The sequence below is a fragment of the Porites lutea genome, chromosome 11 (assembly GCF_958299795.1).
Source record: "Porites lutea chromosome 11, jaPorLute2.1, whole genome shotgun sequence".
NCBI lineage: Eukaryota > Metazoa > Cnidaria > Anthozoa > Scleractinia > Poritidae > Porites > Porites lutea.
In genome coordinates this window covers 21,996,697-22,009,299 of record NC_133211.1, presented here as the reverse complement: position 1 = coordinate 22,009,299, position 12,603 = coordinate 21,996,697, and the positions used below count along the sequence as shown (strand labels likewise).

Genomic DNA, 12,603 nt, shown 5'->3' with positions numbered 1-12,603 from the left:
TTAATTACTTTCTATCATTCCGAAACAGACGACGAAAATTGGGAAACACAACAAGATCAATTCAACGAAGAATCAGCTGGCGAGGAAAATGCTGAGTCTGACGAGGAAAACAACTTACTCACAGGTATTATTTGATCGAAAGTACAGTATTCTCAACTTTCATTTGTTCCCACTAAATTAAAACTTCCTTAGTACGTGAAGTCACTGCGCTTTCGCAGTGACCCCAGGAGATTGTTCCAGATCCTCAATAATTAGATGGTATCCCCTTCTCGATTAAAAGATGGTTGCGATTGTAGAACATAAAAGGCTCCTCTATGCCTCTAGTGAACCAGTCTTATTCCTTCAATTTCAGGTTTGAAGTTTTTGCAGGAATTTGCTGCACATATACTAAAGAGGTTTAACGGGCTTGATTCGGGGTGCCCTAATTAATGTGTGCGTTTTTCGGAGTTTAAAAAGCTCTTTTATTATTTTATTCTCTGTTTACTGATAACCCATTTACAGAAGCCGAGGATGAAGATGAAGAAGTTTATGACGAAGAAGAGGAGGACGAAGCAGGACAGGATGAAGAAGATTATACGGAAGAACAAGCTGCTGACGCTGATGACGAAAACAGCCCTCTCATGGGTAGGTCAGAAGAGTAGTTGTACTCAGTACGCTTCATTACCTACCGTACATACCTTGCCGTACATTTTGTGGGCAATTCAAATCAAACAAAACAATAATGGCTTTTATTTACTCTGAGTTTGCTGATATATATTTATACACTGAAGAGATGTCATGCCTTTTTAATGTGTGCATTTTTCTGAGTTGAAATAGCTCTCTTATGATTTTATTACCTGTTTACTGATGACCCATTTACAGAAGCCCAGGATGAAGATGAAGAAGTTTATGACGAAGAAAAGGAGGACGAAGCAGGACAGGATGAAGAAGATTATGAGGAAGAACAAGCTGCTGACGCTGATGACGAAAACAGCCCCCTCATGGGTAAGTTAGAAGAGTAGTTGTCCTCAGTACGCTTCATTACCTAACGTACATACCTTGAGGTACATTTTGTGGGTACCGTATTTCCTCGAATAATAGCCGGGGCCGATTATTTCTTTTTCCGCACAAAAAGGGGGCGATTATTCGAGGGAAGGCGATTATTTGAGGGAGGTGATTATTTCAAATATTGCTCACTGGAAGTATTTTGTTTTACCATCCCATTAAATAAAAAAATAATCACATCAAATTAATTGAACATAGGCTTTTGAAGTGTTCCAAATTTAGTTCCTTGATTAATTATCATAGCTTGAATCGTTACTGATCAGTTTTGCTGGATCACATTGCACTTACACTTGACAGGGGGGGGGATGATTATTCGAGGGAGACGATTATTTTAAACATTTCCGTTCAAGGGGGGCGATTGTTCGACTGAGGGAGGCGTATAATCGAGGGACGGCTATTATTTGAGGAACGGCAACTTAAATCAACGGCTTTTATTTACTCTGAGTTTGTACTAAAGAGGTGTCATGACCTTACATTGTATATGGTTTAAACATTTCAATTATGAGATAAGATTCGGCCAAATGAGTTAAATTTGCTGTTAAGTTTCGATTTTGAAAAAAAATCTTCTTTATTCAGTATATATAGTGACTAGAAGAGCCAGATTGTATAGCCAATACTCTTTCCTATTACAAAAGACATCATAGACCTTATGGGTTTAAGATTTCTTTATGTTTTGCTTTCGACTTTAATCTTTTTTGTTGCTACCACCCGCTATGTACATGTACGTGGTGCAAAAAATTAACTGCTTTCGAATTTTGCTTTTTTCAATTGACCCCATTTCTTCACAGAATCCAGCGAGGAAGCCGATGAAAATCTGCTAAAAAGCAACACGCCGGTTGCGTCACGCTGTGGTATATACAACCGAATCACCCAAAAGTGCTGTTTCGGACGTAAAATATCCAAGTTTGTCCCCTGCCGTCCTCGACCGAGATGCGGCTTAGCCTTCTACAACCCACGGACCCAAAAGTGCTGTAACCGTAGAGTGATCTCCAAGTTTCTCCCCTGCCGTCCTCGACTGAGATGCGGTTTTGCCTTCTACAACCCACGGACCCAAAAGTGCTGTAACCGTAGAGTGATCTCCAGGTTTCTCCCTTGCCGTCCTCGACCGAGATGCGGTTTAGCCTACTACAACCCACGGACCCAAAAGTGCTGTAACCGTAGAGTGATCTCCAAGTTTCTCCCCTGCCGTCCTCGACTGAGATGCGGTTTTGCCTTCTACAACCCGCGGACCCAAAAGTGCTGTAACCGTAGAGTGATCTCCAGGTTTCTCCCTTGCCGTCCTCGACTGAGATGCGGTTTTGCCTACTACAACCCACGGACCCAAAAGTGCTGTAACCGTAGAGTGATCTCCAGGTTTGTCCCCTGCCGTCCGCGACTGAGATGCGGTTTTGCCTACTACAACCCACGGACCCAAAAGTGCTGTAACCGTAGAGTGATCTCCAGGTTTGTCCCTTGCCATCCGCGACTGAGATGCGGTTTTGCCTACTACAACCCACGGACCCAAAAGTGCTGTAACCGTAGAGTGATCTCCAGGTTTGTTCCCTGCCGTCCGCGACTGAGATGCGGTTTTGCCTACTACAACCCACGGACCCAAAAGTGCTGTAACCGTAGAGTGATCTCCAGGTTTGTCCCCTGCCGTCCTCGACTGAGATGCGGTTTTGCCTACTACAACCCACGGACCCATAAGTGCTGTTATCGGCCCACGCATGTTGTACTTAAGTATGCCTCATGCCGTCGACGCGGTTAGAACATTACTGATCCGAGAGCAAAGAAAACGCAAATAAGTAAAGCAAATCGGATGACCTGATACCAAGTTAATCTTTTCTCGAATTTTCGTTTGGTTGTCAATAAAATTTCCTTGCTTGATAAGTAAAAAGATATGGCGTTGTGATTATTCTTGTTCAAACAAATTTTAGTTCTCTCAAAATTACTGGAAAAAAAAGAAGTATTTCGATATGGTGATTCCCTGGGGGACATTCAAGGGATGTTAATGTACCACCGAAGCCATCAAGGCCTAACCCTGTTTAAGATATCCACAAAAATCGTTCATTTCGCGACTCTTTTAAGACAAGCTCCTTATTTTATGACCCGGATTCATTTCTTTTCGTATGGCAAAATAAAATAATGTTTTAAATGCCATCATGGAATTTTTTTTGTGAAAAAGGTCTTGATATCACAAATGAAGACCTCTTACAGCCAACCTTCACACTCTTTTAGAGGGTTTTGGTCCAAAAAGGATACGGCCTGTTCAAGACTCCAAAAACAGAAATTGTGTTCCCTTTTTAAGAGTGTGTCCATGAGAAAACCAGGCAGAACCAGGCAGGGGGTGATAATGCTCAAATCACCGATTTCGCTCAAACTTGGCACAAATGTTAGGTATCAGGAGTTAGCTTATGTGACAGAATGTCAGGTCAAAATATTAAATTCCCTGGGAGATCCGGGCTCCCCCTGTAAAAATCGCCATTTTGCCCGTTTATGCATAATTAATTAGCTAACTTTACGATGCCAGTGCAACAAACAGAAAAGGCACCTGGAACTTAAATGCACTGAGAGATAATCTGACATCATAAGACTTTAAGCACAATAAACTGTTTAAAGTCGCCGATTCGATTTCCCCCCTCTTAGCCCCCTTAAGTTGGGTCATCATTTCCAAGTTTTGAGTAAGACGTAAAATTAGGGTATTTTATTCCAAATATCTCTGATGAGCAACCGCTTATCTTTATAACTTTTGCATGAGTAGTTAAAGCCATCACTTAAGTTGAGAAAAAGATCATAAAAAGTTTGGGCAATTCACTTTCTTCCATGTGTTGACATAAACTGTTCATGTGACTGAACAACTTTTGCATATTTCATCAAAATTCAGGCCCGCACAATATTCGTGTGTTTGCCTTTGAATGAGGAGAAATCGAACAAAAAAACTCATCAGACAACGATTTAACATTAATAAGAGTAAAATCATAAAAATTGTTGTGCATGAAACGCTAGCGATGATTTTTGATAGCTATATACGCGATCTTTTCAAGTAAAAACAGCATACAAAGATTTAATTCAAAGTTCTATTTACTTTAACAATTTCGCCCTAAAAACAATATAAGCGATCAATAATATCCATATACGTATCTGTTAGATGCCTCAACTGCTAGTTTGTGCCCGCTTTGATTTGTTCTTCATGCCACCTTCGATGTCCAGTTCAGCGTAGTTCAGCGTCGTGACTCGCTGTACGACTAAAATTCCTTAGCCATCAGTTTACGCACCAAAATCCAAATCAAGTTGTTTTAGGACAAAACAATACGAAAGGTAGAAAGCCGATTCTTAACCCATTGAAAGAACTATTTCTGCCACTGTTGTAGCTCAATTCACATGTTGCAAACGTCCGACATCTTTGACATTAAATGGAGCCGGCATTTTTAAGCAGCGGTTGCCACCATACGGAAACATCGTATCGGGAGTCAGGAACCAGGAGCCAGGAGCCAGAGTTCAGTGAACAAAATGACTTTCCGACATTCTCTGAGATTATTTTATTGTTATTTTATGCTAATAAATAATTTAGAATTCCAAATCTATTGGCAACTTTATTCAGACCATGATTATAAATGATCCCATGTCTTCTCAAACTCGGAGATAGAAGTCGTTTTGTCTTCGTGTTTTGGAAAGAACTATTTTTTCTATTTTAGTTGCATGTGAAATAGCAGCGAAGTGAAGCCGGATGTTGGTGCAGACCAGTTCAAAGAGACAAATAAAGCGTGAGACACGTCCAGATTGGCTTGCGACAAGAATTCCATTTTTTTTTCATACTGGAGTCCCTTCTCCCCGGGGGAGTGTCCAAATTGCGTACAAATGCCCTACCCTGCCGACACCAGATTTGACCGTCATAAACAGTGAATTTTTTTTATCTCGCACGGTCTTTTGGGGGGTCTTATAAAGCCTAACTGTGGCACTAATGTTCCCAAGTAGAATTCAAAATACGCCACACTTTCACATTGAGTTAGATATTTTTCTCAAACAACCGCTTCCATATGTTTAACACCCTTCCCACATTCCCTCCGAGAGATACTTCAACTGGAATACTTCGATTTCAAATTTCTCACCCTACCCAGGTAAGGTCAATTTTCTCATCCTAGACATCGATCTCGGAAGGGCCTTTTTGCGTACTCTTGGGCACCAAAACCAGTTTAGTGCCCAGCCGTGTGCCGTGCTGAGGCAGGCAGATGTTGAATTATGGACAGACACAACAATTAAGTTACAGACATTTGATGTTCCGGTCCGTGCGTGGTCGGAAGACACCCAGTAAATAATGCCCATGGGGCCTGCCCAAGGAAAATTTGGGTTTTACGAGAGTCGAACTGCAGGAGGTCTTTAACGAGGAAAAGTGCGGACACATCTACTTTTTGGAGTGAATGTACTGCATGCAATTTTTAAGTTACAATATACTATAGATAAATCTAATTTGTTTCTAAGCTAAAGTTCCTCTCATACTCCGAGTAGCTTAGGACATACAGGGAACGCAGAGATCAGACCATTGCATCCAGGAAAATTCTCAATCAGACTGTCATGGTAAAAAGTGGTCGCGGTCGCTTACTGGATGTGGATGTGTTCGTTTACAGGAGGTTCCAACTACAAGCGCTTCGACTTGATAATATATTTGGTGTGTTGAATAAGTGATCGCTTATTGGGAAGTGGTCACTTAGGTTGGGTGGTCGCATGTAGGTTCGACTTTGCCTCGTTAAGCGAAAATTTGTTAAAATGTAAGAGAAATCCTAAAATTGTAATACAGTGGAAGCTCTCGTACGAGGGCTCCCTCGGGACGAGAAAAAGGTGTCCTTAACTGGATCTGGCCGCTTACAAGAATGAATCTCATATGCAGCATAGTTATGCAAGTGGAATTCAGGCACTTTAAAAGTGGTGTAAAGGTTAGATAGCCGCTTACGGAAGCTCCTCCCAGCTACAAATTAACACTGGTAATAGCAAAAAACTGTTTTTTAGTGTATGGTTACGCTGATGTTCTTGCCTTGTTGTAATTTAGGTAAAAGCATACAATTCAGTTTGTATTTTCAAGTGTAACCGGACGAGTATGTGAAAAAACGGTAACTCTGAAACGGATATATAAGAATGCCAGTTCGTAACAGTGACAAACAGCCATATGACTGTGGACATGATATGAAAAAAAAAAAACAGCATTTAGAGGCGGATAAGATTTCTCTCGAGTGTCTGCTTAGGAGAGTTTTAAATCAAAGCTAATATCTAATTCGCCGGTAAACCCTTTAAGTGTCCGCGGCCGCCTACGGGAATGTAAAAATCGGTCGTAAGTAGAGCTATTCGCTATACACGAGAGTGTCCGTTAAGAGAACTTAATCTACTGTATGAATCCGCAAATGACAGCTTAAATGAGAAGTGAATATAGTGTATTAGTCTGTGTTCAAGAAACTGTTCCTTTACACCTTCCTTATAGCCAAAGAAGTCTAGCCGACTTTTTTTGCAATGTATTAGTGCCCCCTTTTGGGTCTTTTGTATTCCTCAGAAGTTTTTCCTCAACACGTTTATAAACGGTTATTATTATATTTTTGTAGTCAATAATATACCCAGATACAGATACCAACCTGTATAGTTGTAAGACTACGAGGATTAAAATACAAGTAAGTATTACTAAGTAATTATACCCAGTGGCAAGTCATTAATTGTCTAAAAATTGCACGGCACGGTCTGACTACAAAAAGGGCTATTATGGACCATTATTATCATGGTAATTAATGTCAACCAACCTATGCCACTGATATTAATATTTAAATGAAATAAAGGGAGATGTAAAGAATCAACCATAAGAGGACACAGAAAAAATCTGAGCCCCAGATGGGATTCGAACCCACGACCCTTCGTGTTCTAGATCTAGAACACGGAGGGTCGTGATTTCGAATCCCATCTGGGGCTCAGACTTTTTCTGTGTCCTCTTATGGTTGATTCTTTACATCTCCCTTTATTTCATTTAAAAATTAATGTCAACATCGAATAAACTCAAAATTTCAAGTAACACGACTTTCACAACCTATTTTCAACACACCAGTTATAACAGGATATTGGCGCGTACAAACAATAGATAGCGTATTCCGCATTCCGGAGTCCGGTAGTCCGGTAGTCCGGCGTCACAGATTCCATCTTTTTGGCAGAGTCTAATGCACCTATCAATGTAAATCCCATGGGGGGGGGGGGGGGGGGAGGGGATTTGATGCCTAGGACTATCCCCGCTGTCGGGCTTTTGATCGTGTGAAGCGACCCCGGGGTCGGGCCATTTGACTTTGACCGACAGAAGCCTGGTATCAATTCAGAAGCAGTTACCAAATCCGTCCCTCGAGGCTTCCTGAAAGTCACGTTGTTGGAGAAAGGTATGAAGTTTTCATTTGTTTTAATCGCCATAATCCGATACTTTAAACTGTCATCTAAACAGACAATGTTTGTTTTATCTTCAAGTTCCCATCTGATTGTAAAACTCGATTGAAATCGAATTCCACCATGAAAGTCAGAGGATTTTTTATGGGTCGCTGATCCGACCTGTTCCGACATGTTGAGCAGATGTTATAAAGCATTTTACGTTTTATTAATATTATATAGCACGGTCAATCTTCCTGGAGTGATTTTGTTGTTCAAGATAAGATATACTAGTGGAGAGAAAATACTTAATTACAGCGAGTAATTTAATGGAGCTTCCGATAACCGTAAATAAAAGAAGTAACAACGTGTTTGAAATGTTCTTTTATTCGTTTTATATAGTATTATAGCATTGTTTGTTTGGATTTTTTCCCCTTGGGTGGGGGCTTTTTTGACACTTTTGATTGACCTTTCGTTTCCCACCCTAGGGAATTTGATCGAAAAATTTTAAAATTTGTCAAATCCCCACCCCTTGCCCGCACTCCCCCCCCCCCCCCCCCCCACGGGGTTTACATTGATAGGTGCATAAAGTCAAAGATGGAGGGTGTTCGAGCAGGTGGTTGTTTTCTGTAGATATAGACGGATTGTCAGTGATCCTTCTTGTCCTTTACGAATGATTTTGTTCTTTCTGACTACAACTTATTTCAAAGACTTCGAATGTTTGGTGAAAAGCCGACACTTTTAATTCTGCAATGTTTCAAGATGTTTCGATTTCATTACCTCGTCACGAAGTAACGTCACAAAGGACCAGACGAAACTGGAGCAGCAAATCTGGACTAAAGCACCTGAGAGACGTGTATGTAACATTTATTCACTCTCTTTTATCCTTGTTGGGTCTTGTTTCACCTACAAGTTGGACCGATCGAAGTTTTGAACTAAATCTTTTGCTCCTTGTGTTTACCAAGCGTTCCATAAAATATCCATCAAACGTCCATAAATAACACAGAAAACATGCCTCAGGTGACACGTTCTAACAATTCCGCTATTAGTATCGATAATGACGCATCTGATTTGTGACTTCTTGCCAACTTTGTGCTATTTTTGTTTTCAGGCGTAGTTAATCAATAAACCTAAAATCGATGAAAATGAATGAAAACGAATGTTACGTTTCTTCCAATTTTGGTCAAATGACAAATAAGCGGCAAGTCAGATGTATATAATACGTCATTATTGATAAAGTATGAGATTGCCCAAATCTTTTATGATTGATTTGATAACCTTAAAGATGTCTTTCAAAGAATATTTGAGAATTAAGTACATAGGTTGTTGCTCATGGGAGATGTTAGCCACTGAAATACCTTAAATTTAGGGTTTGGTCAAAACAGTGAGAAGATGTCCTTACTTTAGGCTAAATAATAGGAAAAGATCGAACTAGAGAGTAAAAATAAATTACTGAGCATTAAGTTTGATAAACATAGAAGATGATAAAGTTGATTAGATTTGAAGTTGTCTTTTCTTCTTGTTGAACAGCCAAACCAAAGTCAGCTAATTAATTATGCAAAAATGAGTAGATTTTGTCGTTTTTAGGGGGGGTCTCTGTCAATCACAGGGAATTTAATATTGCGACCTTATTTTTTGTCGAGGTTAATATCTCACCACACTTATCAATTATGCCAAGTTTGAGCGAAATCCGTGATTTGAGCATTATCACCTCCTGCCTGGTTCTCTCATGGACACACTCTTAAGACTCAAAGACCCTGAAAACCATATCTTGTTCAGACGGCACATACCCATTTAGACCAAAAAGATGGGGCATTGAGGCTACAAACGCTTTTGGCTGTTTTGATTGTTTTCATTGATATGTCAAAAAGCCAGAGTCAGGGGCGTAGGCAGGCATTTTTTCCGTTTGAGCCCAGGAGGTTATAGCCTGCGAGCAAGCTCTCCTATTTTGGCGAGAAAAGCGAGCTTCTCGAAAACGCGCGAGCGAGGGGCCGAGGAAAGGCTTCGCCGCTCGCTTGCGCGTTCTCGCGAGACTCGCTTCGCTCGCCCAAAGAGCAGAGCTTGCTCGCAGGCCAAGGAGGTTAAAGGATCAATACTAATACACTATACCTTTTTAAAATGCGCGTTTTGAACACTTGGGACACATGTACATTTTTATACCCTCTTCTTTGTACTGTAATGATCTTTGCTTTCTCAGTCTTTTGCTTGGCAATCGTGTCTGCAACTTCTTCTCTGTTAAAAAAGCCGAAACGTGACAGATGGCCTAGGATGGACTTTCTTTCTGATTACTGTTGTGCCACCGAACTTTTTATTTCTGGTATACTTTTAGTTACGATTTATTATATTCTTACATTCCTTTCTTTTAAAAAGCGTCACATTGAAATCACAAGAACACTGATTTTGTTCTTTTCGTATTTTATCAATTAAAGAACTGCATACTATCACGAAATACACAGACAGACAACAGACAACATCGTCTTAATGTTGAACAGTCTACCGATTGACATACTTTTCCGATAATAATCGATAGTAATCGATAAAAAAATTGATAAATCAATTATTGAAGATTTCTATCGGAAATTGATACCCATCCAAGATTGATATCGAGTACTAACGATTTTCATCGATTTTTGGTTTATTGATTAACTACGCCTGAAAAACTTAATTGTCGAGGCTGCGAAAATCTAAAAGTTTTGTGAAATGATAAATGTTCTTATCATATATGGCATTCAATTGGCATTGCGTAACGCTCGCCTAAAATACGCTGGAAACTGAAATGTGAGCCTGACTTTATTAAAAATCTTAGGCACCAAAGTGAGGGAAAACGCCAGCATATAAAGTAGCTATAGGAGTGAATTGAAAAAAAATTAATAAATTTTTTATTTTCGGTCTGACTGGATACCTGAAACTTGTCCTTAGCGCTTCTTTTCAGTCAAATATAAATGGCTTATGATTTTCGGTTGGTAAACGTTTAGAAGTTAAAGAGGCACCCTCCTTCAGTTCAGGCTTCTCTTATTTCTCTTTTGTTCTTTGACAACTGATTTGAAGAGGTTATTTTGATATTTCAGTCAATTTGTGATCGTTGGGTGAGCTAATTTAATTTAAGCAAGCGTCAAAAAGAAAATGACACGGCACTTTTTTTTACAATTTTCCCTAAAAAGTTCTTCAAGATCATTTTGCGAGAAAATGTCGTCTCATTTCTTTACAAACCATATAAACTTGACCTTTCACTTTGTTACTCACGCGACCCATCGTTATCTCTAAGTAAGCTGACCATGAAATAAACGTTACAGGTTACATTATATAGTTTTACGTGTTGGAGGCCAGCATAGACTGGAATAAACTTCCGTTTAGGGAAGATGGCATAACAACAAGCTATTTTGAGTACTTCTGTCGTAGAAGCTCCTCTCAGCTGTATACACTTTTAATAATATCTTATCTAACGCATATTCAGGCCATTAGCAATCGGATAAGATTACGTTGAACGTAAGCAGTTTTTCAAGTGCCCACTTTTTGTTTCAGACGTAAAGGTATTAGAAAACTGTATTTCAATATAACGTCTGAAACCTCATAAAACTAACGCTTTCAGTTTGGCCCCCTTGAGTTAAGATGTACAACATAAATGATCATGGAACTGTGAAAGGATCATCATTTTTAAATGAAAAAATGAGGCGAACACGTCAGTGTATGGAGATGTTCAAAAACTAATCATCGTGATCGTAGATTATCATTACTGTTCTATCGTTACCGTGGATTGGGAAACCATTATTGAAAATCCAATTTCATTTAGTTAATAATCATTTTTCCTTGAAATCATACATGAAATGAAAACTCAGTTACTCGCGCAGGCAATATTAAAAATAATTAACCCTTTAAATGGCTGAACATGGAAACGGCTCAGTTAAAAAAAGGAATACAAATTCCTTCATTTACGAACATAATGATAACAAAAACATCTAGCAGATATTTAACGGCAAATCAGTCCGGTAAAAGGATGAGTCTTCTCCACATGTTCTTTATGTTAAAGACAATTACAATAGGTAAAAAAAAGTTATATTTAATAGACCTTTCCATTGGACCAGTGCGCGAAAATTCGTCAAAACGGGTCAAAAGAAAGGTATATAGCGTTAAAATTAGTAAAGATGTCAAGTTTGAAACTTGATTTGTTGAAACTAACGAATATTCGGCCCCACACAGTCGTCGAATTTTACAGACGTTTGTATGGGGGACCAAGTTCGTACCAACCCACCCACGCCCCCCTCGACTCACCAAACAGAAGTCTGTAAAATTTAGTGACTTTGTGAAGCAATATATCTTCGCTCGCTTTCAAGGTATCACAGTTTCCCAATTTTAAGGCGCTCTTTCCAGCGGTGCAATTGATTATTCGTCTTTTTATCAAAACTTGCAAAACCCACATAAAGGTTTATTCAATATAATGATTACGTACTTGTCCTTTAATTGAGGTATTTGTGTGCATCTTGTTATTTCCACCTGACTGGCCGTAAGCTCAGTGCAGCCCCATGGCCCGACGAGAAATGGCCCTTTATATAACCTCAAAATGCTACTCCTTCAGGTTCATATCAACGAAGTAGTTGCTCAGTGGAGCCAAAAATAGAATGTGCTCAAGCTTAGCAGTTGAATATTAAAAGTTACGCTGAACGTAAGCAGTTTTCAAGACATGAAGGTATTAGAAAATTGTCTTTCAATATAACGTCTGAAACCTCAAAAAGACTAACTCTTAAATACTGACCACCTGGGAAACGAACTAGATTAAAACCGTTTTTAAAGCCAGTTCACTCGTCAAGTAAGCAAGCGCGTAGTCTACTTAATATTCACCTTCACGTCATTGAATACTGGAATGGATGCATGGCTTCTCAAATTGGTTAGTATTTATTGAGTAGCGCTAAAAGCGGGCTCCGAAATTGACAGGACGTTGCAAAATAAGTGACTAAATTAAAGTTTCAGGTGCACTTTCAGCAAATCAATGACCAAATATATTTCTAAGTAAGTGTATCGTCAAATAACAAGGACTAGTTAAGAATACAACCGTATTAACGAGATGTTTTGTAGCGGGCATTAACCAGAATACAGTCATCAACAAATATCATACATTTTGGTGACAACTAAATCTATAGTGCAAATGCTGGTAAAGATTATGAACTTTTTAACTGTAGAGATAAAAGGCGCTTCTCAGTGGGA

General features: G+C 39.4%; 1 protein-coding gene across 4 annotated transcripts in view; it reads left to right on the top strand.

Annotated features, from left to right (window-relative positions):
• The window catches only part of LOC140952829 (uncharacterized), a 36,091-nt gene that overhangs the window by 5,964 nt on the left and 17,524 nt on the right, over nt 1-12,603 (top strand). For 2 of the 4 annotated variants that reach the window (XM_073402283.1, XM_073402285.1), the window contains exons 2-4: nt 23-124; nt 502-624; nt 862-984. In XM_073402283.1, coding sequence (XP_073258384.1) covers nt 23-124; nt 502-624; nt 862-984 — 348 coding nt within the window. Of the gene's footprint in view, nt 1-22; nt 125-501; nt 625-861; nt 985-1,832; nt 2,861-12,603 lie in introns of those variants that run through there. The other 2 variants (XM_073402282.1, XM_073402284.1) reach the window with 2 other exon arrangements.